Below are 20,431 nucleotides of genomic sequence, written 5' to 3'. Positions count from 1 at the left end.
ATGTCGCTAGCAATGCATCACAGTTTAAAACGTGTCACTTCCTGTCGACAGTAGGTGGCGCAATTACTTTAACTTAAAATTGTCATGTAGATGTGTTCAGGGCAGGACTCTTATCAAACGTGTGAAGTTTGGGGCAGATTTGACATTGCCTTCTTCAGTAACAACAACTTCCCGTTTCATTGCATTAGCGTGCTTTAGCACTTAGCTAAGAATTGCTAGCATGTTTTAACATGTTTCTAACATGTATATAACTCAATGGCATATTTAATATGTTGCTAGTAATGCATCGCAGTGTTAAACATGTCACTTCCTGTTGCCAGTAGGTGGCGCTATTACTATAACTGAATATTCTCATGTAAATGTGTTCAGACCAGAACTCTTATCAAACGTGTGAAGTTTGGGGCAGATTGGGCATTCAATGCCTGAGTTACAGCAAATTCCTATTTAATTGCAGTAATAGCATGCTTTAGCACTTAGCTAATGTTTGCTAGCATGTTTTAGCATGTTTCTAGTATGTTGTTAACATGTTTAGCACTTGCTGGCAATTTTTTATATGTTATTAGGAGTCCAAAACAGTGTTAAACATGTCACTTCCTGTTGCCAGCAGGTGGCGCTATGACTGTAACTGAATTTGAGCATGGTCATGTGTTCAGGACAGAACGCTTATCAAACGTGTGAAGTTTGGGGCAGATTGGACATTGTTTGCCTGAGTTACAGCAACTTCCTGTTTCATGGCGAAACATCAAAATTTGTCAGGCCGCCGAGGACACGCCCTTCGACGAAAACTCTAGATCTTCGCAATTTAACGTCGCAAAGGCCTTAAGATTACACTCACCAAATTTGAAGATGATCAGATTAAAACTGTAGGAGGAGTTCGTTAAAGTACGAGGCCTGAAAATGGCAAAAACTGCACAAAAATCAGAGAGGAAGTTCAAAATGGCTGACTTCCTGTTGTGTTTAAGGCTATGCTCCAAGAGACTTTTTTGTAGGTATTGGGTCATTACATGTATGTACCGAATTTCGTACACGTACGTGAAACGTAGCGGGAGGCGCACTCCGTTGAACCTTTATAGGTGGCGCTATCGAGCCATTTTACCCCGCCCAATTCTGAAACGCATATCAGATGTCAATTTTCGCCAGTTCTGACGCGTGTGCAAATTTTCGTGAGTTTTCGTGCATGTTTAGGCCCTCAAAAATGCGATTAAATGCGGAGAAGAATAATAATAATAATAATAATAATAATAATAATAAACAGAGCAATTCCAAGAGGGTCCTCACACCATCGGTGCTCGGGCCCTAATAAACAGAGCAATTCCAATAGTGTCCTCTCACCATCGGTGCTCGGGCCCTAAATACTGGTAACACTTTACTTAAAGCCTTTATGTATAATGCATTATAAAGGTATTCATAATGTATGTTATAATACCTTATATCTTTTCATAAATACCTGTAACCAAAAGTTAAAATTAATTATAATAATTGCAGATTCCTTATTACATCTGATACTGGTTGTTTGTCGTGTGTTTTAATGCATTATACTTTCTAAAGGCTTAACATAAGTGTATTAGAACTGAGGTTACAATTATTCATAAGACCATATAATGCATTATACATAAAGGCTTTAAATAAAGTGTTCTTGAGCACCAAATCAGCATATTAGTATGACAGACTGAAGTAATGATGATGAAAATTCAGAGGAATTCCATCAGAGGAATAAATTAAATGTTCACAGTTATTTCAAATTGTAATAATTTGTTGCAGCCTTGCTGAGCAAAAACATAAAAAGCCTTACTGATCCCAAACTTTTGAACTGTGGTGTAATATTTTGGCTGAATTCAGTATTTATTGAATCCTACATTTTATAATAATTTGTTACATTTATATAGCGCTTTTTCTGAGACCTCAAAGTGCTTTACAAGGGGGGGAATTTCCTCAACCACCACCAATGTGCAGCATCCACTTGGATGATCTTATATATATGACCTTAAATGGACCTTATTTTTGTGTGTATGGCTGTCAAAGAGTAATTATCTGATGAAGTGGTTTGACTTATCGTAGACTTAACGAAAGTTATCATGAGCAGTGTAATTTTTGAAGTAGATGTCATAACAAATATCAGTAGATGGAAGATATGAGTGGTTCATTCATAAATTCTTAAGATCTTAACTTCATGCTGTGGAAATACAAACCGGAAGACAGCACAACGAGTGCAGCGCTGAAAAGGGGCGGGGCTACATCAGGTCTATATGAATATCGTATCGCTCTTGCTTTGCAGTGGCTGAAACAGTCATAGAAAAGCCCTCATGCGGTTGTCAACACCAGTCTCTCTCATATTACTCACGGCCCTGCATTCTCTTTAGATCTGAACTCAGTTCATCAGCTCCTGCCCGAGGGATGGTGTCGTGCTCACTCTCTGAATGCCAGCATGTGGCTTGGCATTGGAGAGCCTGAATGTGTGAGATCCCAATTTTGAAATGATGCCATGGCTTGGACGGTGATCCTCACATCTGCAGATCATCTCTGAGCTTTCATCCAGTCCCGAATCCAGAAGAGCCAGTGTCCGAACCAGTTCAGTCCAGTTCTGAAAACTGCACAGATGCATCCATATAGATGGGCATAAAAATTGTCAGAACAATAGCTTTGCATTTATGTTCTCAGTCTTATTAATGTTGCTTTCTGATGCCATCCATTTGGGTTGCAGTTTATTGTAATTGGTGTTTACAAAATAGCGTCTGTTTGCTTTGTCAAAAAAAGTTGCAAATCACCTGTAAATCCACTCCTCCTAGGCACGACTACTTAAGCCTTGAAAAGGTAACTCATAAATTTAAAAGTAATGTGTTACTTTACTAATTACTTGGAAAAAGTGATCTGATTACTTGTAACGAGTTACCCCCGACTCTGCATAGTTTATTAATTTTAAGCTTAATTAAAAACCTGTAAATCACCTGTAAATCCAGTCCTAGGCACGACTGATTCAGAGCCATATTGTTTTCAGAGATTCCTGTTCCAAACATTCTTCCAAATGACCTCTGTTTCTATAAGTAGATGTAGGCAATGAAAAAGATGCATGATGGGAATTTTTAAGCACTTGTGAGTTAAATGATGCCCACTTCCCCGTTTCGACTGCAGTTGCAATCACACTGATGTTTGTTTGTGCTGTAATTGTCCTGAAATGTTAAGCAATAGGTTCATTTTGCAGTCTTGAAACGTTCATTGATTTTACAGTTTTGCTTCTTGTTGCTCGTAAAAATGTTTCTCTGCGTTTTACTCGAGGGCTGTTGTTATTACAGATTCCAGTCTGATGTATTTCATCATTTCATTGTGTTACACTAGACATTATTCTTCTACATATGGTGGAAATTGCTTTGTTGATGCAACAGAGCGGCTGTGAAGGTGTGCATGTGTGTACAGTGTGTTTATTTCAGGCTCTCGTTCTCAGAGCAGGAGGAGTTGCCTTTAAAAGTAATGCATTATAATTAGTGCTGTCAAACCGATGAATCAAATCGAACATGAGTTTGTGTGTTTATTTATGTGTGTATATATATATTATTATATACACTGTATGTGTATATATATAATGTATGTGTGTGTGCGTGTGTGTATACACACACACATATTGTATGTTATATGCGATTAATCGATTTGACAGTTATAATATTGTGTTTCTTACACTTAGTTACTATTTATGGAAAGTAATGTGTTATGTTACTTTTGCATGACCTTTTCTCACCTGGCTGGACTTGCTTGTTTTTTTTGTTTTGTTTTTTCAAAAAGTTATATTTTTTGGCAAATGTAAAGTTCCTTTTATACCAACGGTGAAATTAATCATCCTCAGGCTGAAGGAATTGCAAATTCACACCTGTACAGTAGAAATCTTTCTGCTGTGATATTATTCTGGAGTGTATAATAAATAATATATAAATAATTAGTGCTACACGATTAATCATATCGCAATCGCGATGTCAAGCCTATGCGATTATATGACACAAAATTCTGAGATTTTATGAAATAAATAAATTTGGCCTGTCAACATTAATGCATGCAATACATTTTGTCCTGTTTACCGTGTTAAAATATTTAACGCAGCATCCGTTTATTTTTGTCATCCTTTGGCTAGTGTTACATTATATGATCCCGCTCATGTGTGACAAGACAAAAGATTGCGCTGCCTGTGAATGTCCTGACTGTGACACACACACACACACACACACGCGCGCGCACAGACAGCACGCCAGAATACAGTTCTCTTTCGTGCTTGAACTTACAATAACACACAATTATGCCAAAATGTCTGTTTTGTCGAGTATCTTCATAACATAAGAGCAGTCTTATGATGAACGTAAAGAGTTGTGAGAGAATGAGGCGCGTGTGAGATCATCGTCTGTCAGCAGAGGCTGGTTTTAAAGAGACAGCAGCCAATAAAGCTTTGTCAGTTAAGATAATCAAAGAACAAAGAGAACAGAGAAAATTACTCACTGCTCGACTAAAGAACTTTTGTAGCTTTAATAAGGATTAGTCTATATTTAATTTATAATTTATGCAGTGCAGACTGTTTGATAACTTTATTCAATTTCGATGTCCTAGACCTACCTGTTAGACAGGAAGAGCATAGGTAAATATGACTTCTTTTTTTTTTTTACTATTGAGACAAATAACACGTTTGCAGTAATGCAAAGATGTCAATATTTAATTTTGAAAAAAAAATATTATTTTAATTTGAAAACAGTGCATTTAGTTGTTGTTTCTAGTTTGAGTTGAGAAATAATTTCAGCATTATCACACATCTGTGTGTGCATTTTACGTGAGAACCAAGCAAGTTGACACATGAAACCATTTGTTTATTATATCGCTATCGCAATTGCAATATTGACCTCAATAATCGCAATATGACATTTTCCCCAAATTGTGCTGCCCTATAAAAAATTTTTTTTTGCTTATTGGTATTGTTGAATTGGATCATCGAATGTCAGCAACAAAGACATTGGTTAATAAAGTGAGATTAAATACATAAAGAATATTTGTGTTATTTAACGTTTCTCTCAACATGGAGACACGAGAGCTGTCTGACAACAAAGTAACTTGCGTTACTTGAAAAAATAACTAGGATATTTGACTAGTTACTTGAAAAAAGTAATCTGGTTACTTGTAATGAGTTACCCCCAACGCTGCATATATAGTGTATGCATTTGAAGATTAATCAACAGCATTTACCACTAAAAATAATTTTGGCTCCTCTGGTAAAACCTGTGTATTATTTCAGCTATAAAGTTGTTCTGGACTATTTTATAATCATAGGCATCATGTTTTCATGGCAACTTTACACAGAAAATTTTCTTTTAAAGTGATTTTCCCCCCTTCACACTACAGTAGCTGTTTGGCATGAAAGGCACCATATACAGTTGCTCTCCAATCAGGCTCCCCATTACTCTGCAAAATTCCCACCATAACCATCACATGATTATTGGGGTTTTATGTGCCATTATTGCAAGTAAAACCAAACCCATCATGCGACATTGGCAGACTTGTAATTTTCATTATCCATAATATTGCTGAACCACCGTTAAGATGTGAGCCATCCAGCTAACATAATTGAGTCAGATTTCAGTGCAAGAGAGGCAGTATGCATACTCTAGCTGAGAGTCTGTGGAAATATGATTCAGTATGTTGGGGAAAAAAAGAGAAAGACAGAGAGAAACCGAGAGCTGTAATATATTATATTATGATTTGTTCTTCTCTTAGTAGAAAAGCTGTTTGGTTTTCCACCATCCAATGAGATTATCCGCATCAAATAACCACTAGAGGTTTTACGCTCGACTCACACACAAACACACAACTCTCTCTCTCTCACTCTGTCTCTCGCTTAGCCAAAAACTCTTTTGTATCCCATCTCCATAACAACAGCCTGAGTGGCTGAGAGCGAGAGAGGACAGAGAGAGTGAGTTTGTAATATTCACCGCATGGATAGGCGGAGCTGCGGAGAGCATGTGTGAGTGTGTGAGAGACGGAGATGCTCAGATGGTAGTGTGCCGGGGTGGAATCAGGGCGGTGTGATGACTTGATGCACATCAGAGTAGATGAAGACGCAGGAGATCAGCTAACGCCACACATGGTGAGAAACCCACGCCTTTTACTTGCATTTGGCAGGGGACAGGTGTGAGAGAGAGTGTGTGTGCGTGTATGCACGTGTGATAGTGTGTGTCTGGCCGGCCTCGATCTTCTAAGGGTTTTATGTAACAGGCTGCAAGACCAGAGATGGTAAGATAGAGCTACTGTCATACTGTTGCGCCCATGCTGGACTTCTGATATTTAGGAGACGGTTTCAGTTGCATTTAATATTTACATGATTTTTGATTAAATAGCATTTTGACTTCTGGAGTAGCATTTACATTACACTATGAACAAAAAAACAATACTAGAATAGTTGGTATCTTATTATGAACATACTGTTTATTAAAACTAATAATCAATTAATCTAATCTAAAGTCGATCAATTCTATGATCGGTTTTAAACAATACATTTGTTAAAATATTCTAACTACAGTAATGTGTTTTTTTTTTTTTTTTTTTTACTACTAACCGTTATTTGACTTTTATAATTAAAATGCACCTTTTAAGAGGCCAGTAAAAACTGACCAATCAGTTCAAGTTAATTTATATTTATTTGTTGAAAAAGTAGTTTACTCTGTAATTAGTCCATCTATTTCCACTAGTTTGAATCTTTCAGACCGGCTCTGTGGAACAGATGTGAACAGGTATTATTTTATTGAATAAGCTGGTATTATTATTGCATTGTGTGTTATCAGCCAATCACAGAGGCACTGCTTCCGCTGAAATTACTTTTTGTTTGTATTTTACTGTTTGCACACATTCATATCGTGTAATGACCTCCATGGAACTCAAAAAGCGACACTTTGAAAAATGTCCAAATAATTATTTTGTGTTCCACAGAGGAAAGTCAAACAGGCTTTCATTTTTAGGTGAGGTATCCATTTTTGTCCATACAAAAATGTGTGTTATTTGAGAGGTAAAGTTATTTAAATTATCCATTATTCAAGACTTTTGCCTTTTTTGTTGATAAAATAAGGGATTTTTGATTTATTTATTGTATGTTTGTTTTAATTTTTAGTTTGATACAGCCACACAGATATATGATTGAGTGTAGGAAACTCTTAGCTAGAAAATCTCTCTAATGGTTATTTTTAGCCAATCCCTTCCTTTAAGCATTATATACACAATATATACACTCATGTTGTTTTCATTCTTACATAATAATTGTTTGTGTGACAAGTCATGAAAAGATACTATGAAGTTTATAGGGAGATTTTTTGGTTAAAAAGAACCAGCAATTTGATTTTCTCTTTGATTTTTCTCTTTTGAAGACTCTTGTGGAAATGTTGTTAAGTGCATTTTGAAATTTTATGTTATACTGTATGATATTAAACAATGGATTCAGAGTCAAAATGTTGCATCAACATATTTTATAATGTATGTATTAAGACTTTTGTCTGTATGTCTCCAAAAAGCTAAAATTAAATCTTTTCTGTGGAGTACTGTGGAGCTTTATTCCATCTCTGTTTCTTCCGCTTGGGAAAACTCGCCTGTTTTTGCTTTTATCCTTCTTTTGCATTATTCAACTTGCCTCACATCTCTCTCTCCCTCTCTTTTTTTCTCATTCCCTCAGGCTAACTTGAAGAAGTTTATGGAATATGTTCAGCAAAGGAACGTTGAGAAGGTGTCAAAGTTTCTGGAGAAAGGGCTTGACCCAAACTTCCACGATCCAGAGACCGGAGGTAAGTTTACTCAAAAGTCCAGTTGCATTAACATCATCCCATTTTGTGTGTGTGTGTGTGTGTGTGTGTGTGTGTGTGTGTGTGTGTGTGTGTGTGTGTGTGTGTGTGTGTGTGTGTGTGTGTGTGTGTGTGTGTGTGTGTGTGTGTGTGTGTGTGTGTGTGTGTGTGTGTGTGTGTGTGTGTGTGTGTGTGTTATGAGGACACAAATGTGTATAATGACAGGGGTATTATAACATACATTACAAGACTTCCTGCGTCCTCTTAAAAACCAATTGGCTTAAAAAACATAGAACACCGTGTGTGTGTTTTTTAAAGATGAAAATACCAAAAGTTTTCTATGATGGTAGGTTTAGGGGTAGGGTTGGTGTAAGGGGATAAAATATACAGTTTATACAGTATAAAACCATTACGCCTATGAAGAGTCTCAGGAAACCGTGTGTGTGTGTGTGCCTGAGTGTACATGTTGACTTTGCTCAGTTCAGTTAAATTGGTGCCATGACCCGATCTCTTAGTGTTTATCTCTTGGCTCTGGGTCAACAGCTGAATTTAAGCTGGATAGTGGATATCCATTTCAACTATATTTCAGTAATTCTTCAGTTAGATTATCTTTTTGGTCCCCTCGAAAGTTAATAGTAATACTCTTAAAAAATGTGAAACATTTTCTTTCAATTAATTTAATATTTATGTGTACGTCCCCAATATGTCTTTCAGTACTTTCATGGCAGGCATAAAAACACTTTGTTCTTGGTTTTTGTTAAGTAACAGGAAATAGTAATAAGAAATTGATTAATTATTACTATTGTTTTTGTTGTAATGTATTTGATATGTTTTTATGATAATCTGAAAGTAGCTTAATTAGCATTTTTGCTCAAATTTTATTAATTTTAATTTAATTTACTGCTAGCTAACTTGTATTAACATTATTAAAACGACATTATTAAAAAAGTCAATGGCACATATCATATATAAACAATGCCATCCATTTTGCAAAATCTACTTGAAGGTGGATTAAGACCCAGATCAGATCTTATTCCAGACATGTGATAAATGTTTTAACATAAATAAAACATAATTTGAAGATTCATTGGTGAAGTGGTTAGAAGTGCACCTAATTGAAGAATTACTGTAGGGGAGAGGCGGGACAGTTGAAACACTTTTCAGATAAACGTCATTTTCTACGATAAGGTTACAGATAGATTTTTTGTGTGTGTGTGATCAACAACTCACATATGTGTTCTCTTAGTATCATGTGTTATTCGGTACAAATATAGAATGATTTAAGTAAAAATTGACTTTGATCGGTAGTTGTGCTTTGTTTTAATCGTCCCGCCTGAGCGGGACGGTTGCAACACAGGGGTGGGACGGATGAAACATAACAGTTTAAACGGCAACTATTCATCTAATGCTTGTTTTTATGAACAACACCTTTCAAGTAACTTGTGTACATATTGTTACAAACATATTTTGTCATTTATTTTAATTTAAAGGCTCATTTTAACCATTTTGTTCTATCACCCATTAAACATAGGCGATAAGCCTATGCGCATTTTGTGTAATCTTTCTAATAGGCTATTTAGACGAAGACAGACAAATCCGTTTACAATTAATTATCTTATACTTCTTCCTTGAGTCATATCGAGTGTTTACTAGTTGAATAGCCTTAACAGCGGTTTTCCTATGACCAGGTTTAACTGGCAGGAGGCGCTGTTTCATCCGTCCCGACAGCGCATCCCGACAGTTAAACCTGTTTTTCCCTTAAACTAAAAAACTTTGATATTGCACACTTAAGGGTGTGTTACAGTACTAATACACCTGCCGTATTATCATTACAATGGCACATGAAACAATAAATACAACTTGTCAGTCAAAAAAAAGTACCGCACGAAAGAATTCACTTACTGCACTCAAAAACAGCTTTCCGGCTTTAAATCCAAAACGGCATGACGTAAAGAAGAAATGTTTTCGCGGGTCTGGTAGGCATTGCGTGTTATACGTGCTGAAGAAATATGACGTACATGACGTGAGTGGTTTTCAAGAAAATCGCAATGTTTCATCCGTCCCGCGTTTCAATCGTCCCGGCTCTCCCCTACATGTAGTCAGAAATCATTTTCAGTCAATAATTTTGCCTGATTTTAAGCATTAAATGTCAGCTAGTGATCGTCATGGTCTCATTGAAAACCTAAACATTGAGAAGTTAAATATTCTAATTTCATTTTTCAATTAGAGTAAAGGAAATGTAAGAAAGAAAGAAAGAAAGATTGTTCTACATGAATGACTATGGTGCAATCAAGTTTGACCTCTCCCAGTGCATGCTGGGAAGATAAGATCACCTTCTATGCAAATTCCCTCAATACTTATTCAGATTTATTCATGCGTTTGTTTGGAACTGATTAGGACTGACCTCTGGCCACGTTGATGGACAGAAATGGAAGAGTTTGTGTTTGTGTACACGCGTGTATTGTTACAGATAGAGCAGCCGTGACCTCCAGGTTGTGCAGCATTTCAAAATCGGTGTAAAGCTGTCTGGAGACAGAAGCTGAACAATATGACCACAGTTCATCTATCCTTGAACTTTGAAAGAAAGGAAAAGGCCGGAAGAGATAGATGGTTGGCCCAAACCTGTAATTTTCTTTTGTGAAACAAAAAAAGGGCCATTAAGCTCCAAAAAGTACCATAAAAAAGAAAAAATCTTGACAGTCAAAGAGCAGCATGAACATTCTTCGAAATGTCTCCTTTAGTATTTCATAGGAGGTAAGTTACAAGAAAAGCATTTTTGTTAAAACACTCCTTTAAAATGGAGCACTCATGCACCAAAAAAGTCAACAGTTGCTTCTGTGTTGGCAGAATGTCCGTTGACGATGGCGTCGCAGCTGGAAGGCTGTGCAGAGCTCATAAAGGTTCTGAAGAATGGAGGAGCTCACCTGGATTTCAGGACCAGAGACGGCATAACTGCCCTTCACAAAGCAGTCCGCACGAAGAACCACACGGCACTTATTGTGAGTAACACACACACACACACACTCGTCCTGACGACAGTGGGAGGGAACACGGGGTTCTCATACATACTTGAAAGAGAGATCAGAGGTGTATGTGTCTGTCCAGGCATGAGTCATAGAGTGGCACAAAGATAAAAAGCATTCATCGACACCAGGCTGTATAAAAGCTTGCTGTGTTTTATAATGATCAGAGCAGATCCTTTGCTGGAGAACACAACTGATGTGTCATCTGAAGTTCAACTGAAAGAGGTATATCAATGTTGTTTTTATACGTCAATGAGATATTGATCACAACACTAAGGATAGAGAGGCAACCAGGGATAGTGGTCACAACAGGAAGTTATTGAAAGCTCAAACCTTACACAAACTGTAAGGTTTCAATCACATCAGCAGTTTTTATATTGTATTCATAAACCTAATTAATATCCCCATTTTTATTGTCACATTTTATAAATTCAGACAGTTATAATTACATATTTACAATATTTGTTGGCCTACACAATGTTTTTTTTACCTTGTTACATTCTTAATTTTTGCTGTTTCTGGAATCGTTTAGTGCTTTATAATTGTTTTACAGTTCAATTTAATAAATAATATATATACATGTATTAGTTTTTGTTGTTGTTGTTGACAACATATACATTGTCTACAAATACAGAACAGACTTACAGACTTAAATGCACTTACCCTGAGATAAATTCACTGAAGTAAAACTTGTGATAACTAGCCCCGTCATCACATATCCGACTGTTTAAAGGGATACTCCACCGTTTTTTAATATTAAATTATGTTATTTCCTTAACTAAGACGAGTTGATGCAAACCTCTCTCGTCTCAGTGCGTGCACTTAAAGTCCCTGTAAAGTCAAAATTAAGTATGTATTCTGAGTTTGTCATATCACAGAAAAATATGTTATTAGCCACCCAGCCAAATTTGAATGATAAAAAAAGCCGGCAAGTACATAAAATAAGCTATCAAAATCTTGAAAAAATGAGCAGTGGTCTCTGCTCTCAAACGCTGGGGGCGTGTCCGCTGGCTGCGCTGAAACCACGCCCACTCGCGGGGAAGCTGCCGTCGCCACACTCAACTGTCACTGCTACAGCCGGAATGGATGCTCCTAGCAGCTTATTAGGTTTATAATTATAACATAAGCACACAAGGCAGCTTACCCTCATTGGTGGGCACGCACTGCCGAGGATGGCACCAGGTGTCGGCGCGACGGGAGGATGAAGGCCGAGGCGGGAGATAGTCGGTTCGGCCCCATTCACCAGTAACAGCGGATTATCAGAGCATCCCAGTTGTCTCCGACGAAAGTTTATAAAACTATCCCGTGTAAAATGATCACTACAGAGGCGGGTTTTGGTGGTGATCCTCAGCTCTCCATCAAGGTGGCTCTTCACAAAATTAATCCACCTCTTCTTGATGTGATCGTTTTTAGGAAATTTAAATAAGGACACCGATCTGTTTCGTACGTGATCGCATCCAGGTAGTAGTCAAGAAGGCATAGCTAACTAGCAAACTGTAGGCTGTAGTAACTAATAATAGTACTGACTGACAGTAACTCGCGATTGAGCGGCAAACTGATGCGAATGTGCTATATTTATATTGTTAGGGAGCGCCGCGGCCAGCATCAGGGGCTCCAGTGCGTCATCAAGTAGGGGCGTGTCCAGCAGCTCAGGGGCTCCAGTGCGTCATCAAGTAGGGGCGTGTCCAGTAGCTCAGGGGCTCCAGTGCGTCATCGAGCCCCCGTTTTAGCCCCGCCCAAAAAATCCGGAAAATAGCAATGGTGAAAAACTGTTTAACGGTCTAACTCCACAATTCAGTACTTCGCAGTTCACAGTCTTTGTAATATGTTTTAGCAATACATTTCTAACATGTATAATGTGTTTAGAATTTTTTTTTAGAATTACCTTTACAGGGACTTTAATCGCTCTGGCGCGCCGCGACACTTTGATAGCACTTAGCTTAGCCCAGTTCATTCAATAGGGGCCAAGCAGAGAAGCTACCAAACACCTCCACGTTTTCCCTATTTAAATACAGTTACTTGAGTAGTGTAATTCGACCTAGGACGGTGACGCAAAACAAAACGTTTCGCTTTTCTAAGCCTGTAAAATGGATAACTTTATTGTATGGCGGAATACCATAGCAAGTGCTTGGGAGCACTTCGACTTGGCGCAGTAATATCTTCACTCGTGAAAAATCCTCTCACCGGCCCCCGCTCACTCTCCCAGAAGATATTACTCTACCAAGTCGTTTTTGACTTGACCAACGTTTTTGACTTGGTCATTTGACTTGACCAATGACCAACGTCATTGAACAATAACTGACTATATATAAACATGCAATGTCATTGTCGAAACAAGACGAGACCAAAATGTACTTTAAAAAATAAAAGCTTTACCAAAATCAATCTTTATTTTAGTCGAGAGAAAAAAGAGGAGGCAAAATATTACAGGCTGTTTTTTTAATAAGCCTCCACGAGCCTTCATGTTTATGGTCGCTAGATGTCAAAAGTTGAAATTGCCGAATCAGAGCTGCCCGGTGTTTTACTTAATCTTCGTAATCTGGCAACCATGCGCACCCGCTTTCTCTACGCTGCGGAAAAAGTGCTGACAAACATGTAAGCTGGATTTTAACAAGCTGCATTGCGATATTCTGCTCAAACGAAAAGGTAATAGAGCCAGTCTGTGTTCCTTCACGAGCCGTTTGCTGCTACTAAATCTGTGAGCGAACCTTCTGATCTAGTGAACTGTAACAAATAGAAATCCAATAAACACAATTTGGAATTACTATAGGAATTTCACTACTTTTGAGAGAGAGTGTTAATTTATATGATAAATGTAAAAAATCAGGAAACTAGATGAGGTCACATGAAAGTGCAGGAATTCTGATGAAAGGTAAAAACCATTTGCAACTCTTTGAATGAGTCTTGGATGACTTGTCACAGCCAATAAATCGGCTTGGCTTTTAAGTCATCAGTTATGAGGGACTGTGGTGCAGTCCTGTCTCAGCCTCAGATAGCCCGCAGTCCGTTCACTGAACGGCTAATGCATGCTGCATCACAGAACTGGTAAGAGCTAGCAGTAAATCTGCAAGCGGCAAAGTGCACCAGACTTTGCTGATAGTGGAAAGTCATACTCGACTGGCAAGGTTGTAGGTTGAAACCCCACAAGGGGTGATCCATGAACTTTTGCCTTCGTGCCCTCGAGCAAGGCACTTAAAGATATGCTGTATGTGAATTTTTATGTATTCATTTTTTATGGAATAGAATGCAGAAAATGGCCCTAATACTTGACAGATATCACTGGAATTGTCTCAGAGACAGCCTGAGGTGCTGTAAAAAGTAACAAAGAATTTGACTGTGGAGGGCTGGGGGCCAGACAGGGACAAAACTTTGAAACAGTCTCTGTCAATTTTGTGTGATCATGTTCGCCAACATCGGGTTTGCTGACTTGATTTTATATGAGAGAAATGAGCATTATTTGTGTGTGCAGACGCTGCTGGACTTGGGAGCCTCTCCGGATTACAAGGACAGTCGTGGCCTGACTCCTCTGTATCACAGCTCTATGGTGGGGGGCGACCCGTACTGCTGCGAGCTCCTGCTGCATGATCACGCTGGGGTGGGGTGCATGGATGAGAACGGCTGGCAGGAGATTCACCAGGTAACGCACTTCTTGTAACGTTTCTAATTCAAAACCCCTTTCAAAGTTAATGTCTGAGCTGCAAAAATGTGTCATTTAGAAATCGTCATGGGATTGACATCACAACCACGTTCACCATCCACATTTACATTATTACATTAGTGTTCAAATGTTTGGGGACAGTAAGAATTTTTTTTTTTTTTTTTAAAGAAATTAAAACTTTTATTCAACAAGGATGATCGAAAAAGACTAAAGATTAGTTTAATGTACTATGACAAAATATTTCTATTTCAAATAAAACGCTCTTTTGAACGTTCTGTTCATCCTGAAAAAAATGTATCAGGGTTTACACAAAAATATTAAGCATAAATATTAAACTGTTTTCAACTTTCTTGAGGACCATATCAGTAACACTAGGGAGCTGGTTAAATTAGGATATTAAAATAGAAATTGTAATAATATTTCACAATATTATCCAATTTTTTATCAAATAAATGCAGTTTTGGTGAGCATAAGAGACTTCGTTCAGAAAAAAAAGAAAAAAATTGTACTGAGCCCAAAATTTTGACCGATCGTGTAACTGTAAATGCATGTTCAGTATTCAGATGGTTGTTTGTGTTGATGAATAAGAGAGGGTACGTTCACACACTGTACATTTTTTAGACTGACAAACACATTTTACAGGTGTGTCTCAAAATGTTGTGTCCAAACAGCAACTTAGAGTAGCGTCTCGAATACTGTCTGTATGACCATGCTATGGGAGTCAAGCCCGTATTGTCTTACCATTAACCATAGTGACAAAAGTGACAGTGACAAAACAAAGTAATATCAAAGATGGCTACGTCCATAAAGCTAAAAATTCCAATCTAGCCGCAAGTTCATCTGTCAAATAAATTCACCAACAACAGCGTCTATATCTGGGTCAAGAGAGGACAGTAACTGGATCTAAAACCCTCATATCTCCGTCACGGTAAGTGACCGAAACCACACATGAAAACATACTGTAGACACGCATTTGTGCAGTGCGTGATGTGATGGACAGTGATTTCACTCCTGTAAAAATAATGTGTGTGAACATAACTGTATTAAGGACTCAAATACACGACTGACAAGCATATTCTGCTGCTGTGTGAATGTGGCCAGAGTGAACTATTTTCATACAGAAGTCTTAAAAGCATTCTGGGTCTTCTCAGTGTCAGAGAAAAGACTAAATTACGGCTATTTTTGGTGCAAATAATGTTGACGGACATTTCAAATGGACTTCAAGAGGGAAAAAAAATACTACAATAAATAGAGCACACACACACAGGCCACAATTGACTTACAATCAGCTGACCCTGTGAATGACTGCAGGGTTATACAGTAGGAGATTGTGTTCCACAGGCTTTTTCTCCATCTTTATCCATGTTCTGGAGGCTGGCCAGGCGCACACACTCACTTTTAAACTATTTCTCTCAGTTAGCAGCCCCTGGTGCATGACATTTGCATTCATGACATCTGACCTTTTCCGAAGCTTGAAAAGGGTGTGAGAGAGAATATCAGCGAGGGCCGTATATCCGTACTTGTTTCAACCTCCACACAGGATCTAAAATGAATACCTGTCAAGTGACAAACGTGAATGAAAATTAGCTTTGGCAAATAAATAAGACTGATTTGCTCACCAGTTAGTTAGTGACTTTATTAGAACTGTACCACTTTATACTAACTTCATGCATATAAATTTGGTTTTAGTGTTAATAATAATAATAAGTTATTATAATAGTAATAATAGTAATATCTACAGTAACGGCATGTATATTCTTATTAATGATATTAGTATAAAGTTATACAGTGCTAATATATACATTATTATCATTAGTAGTGGTATTATATCAACATTAGTAGGCCCCTATTAATGAATTTAGCATTACCCAACGTAATTTATCACACCGGATGCGGAAGCGGCGCGGAGCGGAAAATCACGCGCGGTCCGGCGCGTGCCTGTTCACACCAGACGCGTATTCTTCGCGGAGGTCGACAAGCGCTTCTGCTCAGTTGTTGTTTATTCAGAGCTATTTTTTTACATCATGGGTAAGTAAATAACCTCATAAAATGAATACACCATGTTTCTGTAACCAAGAAGTTTGTACACTTCTTTTATTAATCCGTTGTCGAGACACACGCAGCCAGAGAGAGAATATGGTAGACAGTAGGCTAGTAGTGTAGATATACCGTTGAAATATACATCCTCTCTTCAAATGTATTAAATCTATTTTCCTCTTCCTGTTTCCCAGTGCGAGTAATTTGACATCATCCATTTTCACTTATCTACTCCTGCCTGCCTCTCGCTGTTTCCCTGTTTGTTTGTGTGTTCTCGCGGTATTTTAATTTGAAAATTGACGCGGATCACTCGCGGCTCGCGCAAAAAATAGACCAGACGCAGAAACTGGCGCTTCACGGCGCGGGCCGGCCGCGGCGAGCCGCGTCTGGTGTGAACGACACCATGGGCCCTATTTTAACGATCTGAAACGCAAGTGTCAAAGCGCAAAGCGCAAGTAACTTTGTGGGCGGATCCCGGCGCTGTTGCTATTTTCCCGGCGGGATAAATGACTCTTGCGCCTGGCGCAAATGTAAATGGGGTTGGTCTGAAGTAGCTTCATTATTCATAGGTGTGGTTTGGGCGTAACGTTAAATAAACCAATCAGAGCGTCCTCTCACATTCCCTTTAAGAGCAGGCGCGCTTGTTCCATGGCGGATCGCTATTATAACGGCGGATTTGCCAGCGCACGCCAGGAGCAGTTCACAGCCGAGGAGGCCGACGTTCTCGTCAGGGCTGTAAAACACAGAGAAGTGACATTGGGGATGATGGGAGAAACCCACCCAAATTAGCTTCGGTTAAACAGGCGTAGGCTATATTTGGGGTAAATGTGTAGCCTAATCTAGATATTAAAAAAAAAAAATTCTAGATAGATCTTTTTCACATCTTCACGGACACAACAATGATTTCCCTCGTGTGTTAATATTTTTCCTTGTAATAATGTATGATTTGCAAAAATGAAAACTGCTGTGTCTGTTTATATTAAAGAATCAAAGTGGATGCGCGTTAACATTATGGCCAAGCACGCGCCCTTAAAATACCATATCACTAACGCGCAACGCGCCACTGTCTTTAGACTGTTTTTTTCCTGGTCAGTGGCGCAATTGCTTTCTAAAATTGGAAATAGCACCAGGGGAGTTTTGCGCCGAAACACGCCTCCTCTTTGCGCTGAACCGCCCCCGCGAGCGCAAGTTCATTTCCTAATTTACCGACGTGCGTCTGTGGAGGGAAAAGTCCGCTGTGCGCGGGTGCAAAATAGGAATGATACATGCGTCGGTGTTCAAAGTCAATTGCGCTGGGTGCAAGATAGGGCCCCATAGGTTAACATGGGCGCCGAAAGGAAGCGGGCGCCGAAAGGAAGCGGCCTCCGTTCCGCGCCGCTTCTGCGTGCGCTGTGAACCCGCCGTAAAGGTATACAGTACTAATAAATAAATATATAATAATAATAATCGTTGTTGTTGTTATATTAACATTAATACCAATATGTATATTCATTTTAATGAAGTTAGTACAAAAAAGCAATACAGTCCTAATACACTTATAATAAAATAACCGTTGTTACTAGTTGCAGCCCTGTTTGACATTCAAAGTTGAACTGCCAGTTCAATGAGTGTCCGCTTTCTGCCTTGTGCCATGTCTTCCATTTCTCTGGCTTTTCTTTTCCTTTTCTAAATTATTTTACAACAAACATGTTGTTTTTCTGCTTTGCAAGCAATAATATTTCTTTCAGGATATGCAAATCTAAATTTTATTTTTGCCCTGTTAAGAGAGGAAAGATGAGAGCTTGCGGTCTCTTTTCTGTTTATGACAAACAATCATTTTGCAGCCGCAGCTGAGAGCATCGTGTCTGGAAACGGATGGATGGATGGTGAATGGATGGATGGAGGCATAGATGCCCTGAGGGTGGACAGAGCTGCTGGGTCAGATAGGACTGTGTGTGTGTGTGTGTGTGTGTGTGTGTGTGTGTGTGTGTGTGTGTGCGTGCGTGCGTGTGTGTGTGCGTGTGTGTGTGTGTGTGTGAATACACACTCAGCTGTACCGTTGCTGCCACTGTGAGTTTACAGTGTTGAACCCGAGGCTCATTCCCCAAATTAGATCAGGCCTAAAAATGTGACGGACATGCTGTTTTAAACTATGTTAGCTACACCTCACAAACACACACTGCCCTCAGGAGTCTTGCCCTAAGTGTGCAGAAAGAGAGCAATAGTTGACAGGCCTGATTTGTGTGTGTGGGGGTGTGGGCAGGTGGTCACTTTTCTTATCGTAATATTTATTTTTCCACCACTCTCCCTTCTTTCTAATGTTGTCATCCATCTATCTGACCTACAATTGTCATTTTCAAAGAGAACCTATGGCAACCCTTGCAAATGCCAAGTGTGTGTGTGTCTCGATGAAGTTGCTCTTCACACACCACTATAGTTTATATTTTAGTCACCCTTGCAAATCTATCAGTGTGTGTGTGTGTCTCTTTAAATGGACGTGTATATTGTACTGCATCACTGAATGAATGGCTAAATGTGAATCCAAAAGCATTCATTCCTGTCTCTTTCTGTCTGCCATTGTGCGTTGTCAATTATACTGTAGCTGACCGTCTATACAAACATACTGTGAGGCTAAAGCTAACATTAGCTCTGTTCCAAAACCTAGTAGGCTACACCAACACCATAGACATATAAAATACATAGAAGCCTCATTGGCCGCTTTGGACCGTTGCTGCGATACGTCAACGAGTCTGGCATACTGATCCAGGCAAGACCGCTCTATAAACAAATACAAGTAAACGGGAGCTGCAGCTTTTCTGGACAAAAAGCACAATAAGATTTACACTTCTCATCCGATTTCCACTCTTTATGATCTGCGTGGAGTACAAAAAATGTTATGTCTCTAATTAATCAGAATCTCGCTAGTTAGAAAAGTATTCATTGGCATAAGGAATTGTGAAAACTCACGCTTGTCTATCATAGATTTGGTTTATTTTTCTTGGTTAATTGTGGAAATGTCCCTAATGCAATATAATTGAATGGGCATGAAATGTGCACATCATTTTTAATTGTGGAAATTGCTTTTTCTGTCTTCAATACCGTCATTTTAGCGTTTTCTCTTGTGCCTTTTAGCTTTTTCTCTTGCATCACGTCATAGGATGTCGCAGGACAATTTCAAATGAATGTGAAGATAATTTGCAGCTATTAACTGTATTTATCTGAAGCATTTATTTCTATATGTGTTGCCTCTTAACCATATGCTTGCACACAAATGTTGGTTTTATTATTTATATACATTTTATATACCGGTAATAGTAAATATATATATATAAATAATATAAATATAAATATAATAATGTAATATATAATTGTCTCTTCATTTCAAATGGACAGCATTATATTTTATTGTGTCTGGCAACTTGAAAATGTGTTTTATTGGGCTCTAAAAAAGTGAAATCTATAATAATTTCACAGATTTACTGTCAGTACACTATAGTTATACAAATGAACTAAATACATTTACTGTATTTACATTCAAATGAATGAAAACAGATAGAATAGGATTGGGCTTAAAATAGTTCTTATCCTGTGGCTCCCTCTAGTAGGCAACATTAATATCACAGCGTGGACCTTGCATTATAAGATCATCATTTAAGTTACAGTGGTAAAACATTTACAAGCACAGTATAAATTGTAGTTGTAAAATGCAATTTAAGTGTAATATGAGGTCAGATGTAATAGTTCAATATACAGTATATGGAGGTTTATTCTATAGCATAGTATTATTAATAATAGCCTAAAATACAATTGAGTAATAATAAAAATAAAAACTGTGCAAAATGTGTCTCTTTCATGTGCGATGGGACTTTTTTTCAATCACTTGGTTTCTGTCTGCATTGATACACTGTCCAGCAACATATTTCCAGGGTTACCGCAGGGCATTAAAA

At 38.3% G+C, this 20,431-nt stretch overlaps 1 protein-coding gene across 3 annotated transcripts in view; it reads left to right on the top strand.

Annotated features, from left to right (window-relative positions):
• shank3a (SH3 and multiple ankyrin repeat domains 3a) overlaps window positions 1-20,431 on the top strand; it is a 363,988-nt gene that overhangs the window by 238,232 nt on the left and 105,325 nt on the right. For all 3 annotated transcript variants that reach the window (XM_079620538.1, XM_079620540.1, XM_079620539.1), the window contains exons 5-7: window positions 7,682-7,790; window positions 10,635-10,786; window positions 14,280-14,447. In XM_079620538.1, the coding sequence (XP_079476664.1) occupies window positions 7,682-7,790; window positions 10,635-10,786; window positions 14,280-14,447 (429 nt within the window). The remainder of the gene's footprint in view (window positions 1-7,681; window positions 7,791-10,634; window positions 10,787-14,279; window positions 14,448-20,431) is intronic.

The sequence above is a fragment of the Phoxinus phoxinus genome (assembly GCF_949152265.1).
Source record: "Phoxinus phoxinus genome assembly, chromosome: 8".
Taxonomy (NCBI): Eukaryota; Metazoa; Chordata; class Actinopteri; order Cypriniformes; family Leuciscidae; genus Phoxinus; species Phoxinus phoxinus.
The sequence above is the reverse complement of the archived record's forward strand: the minus strand, read 5'-3'. Positions and strand labels throughout refer to the sequence as shown.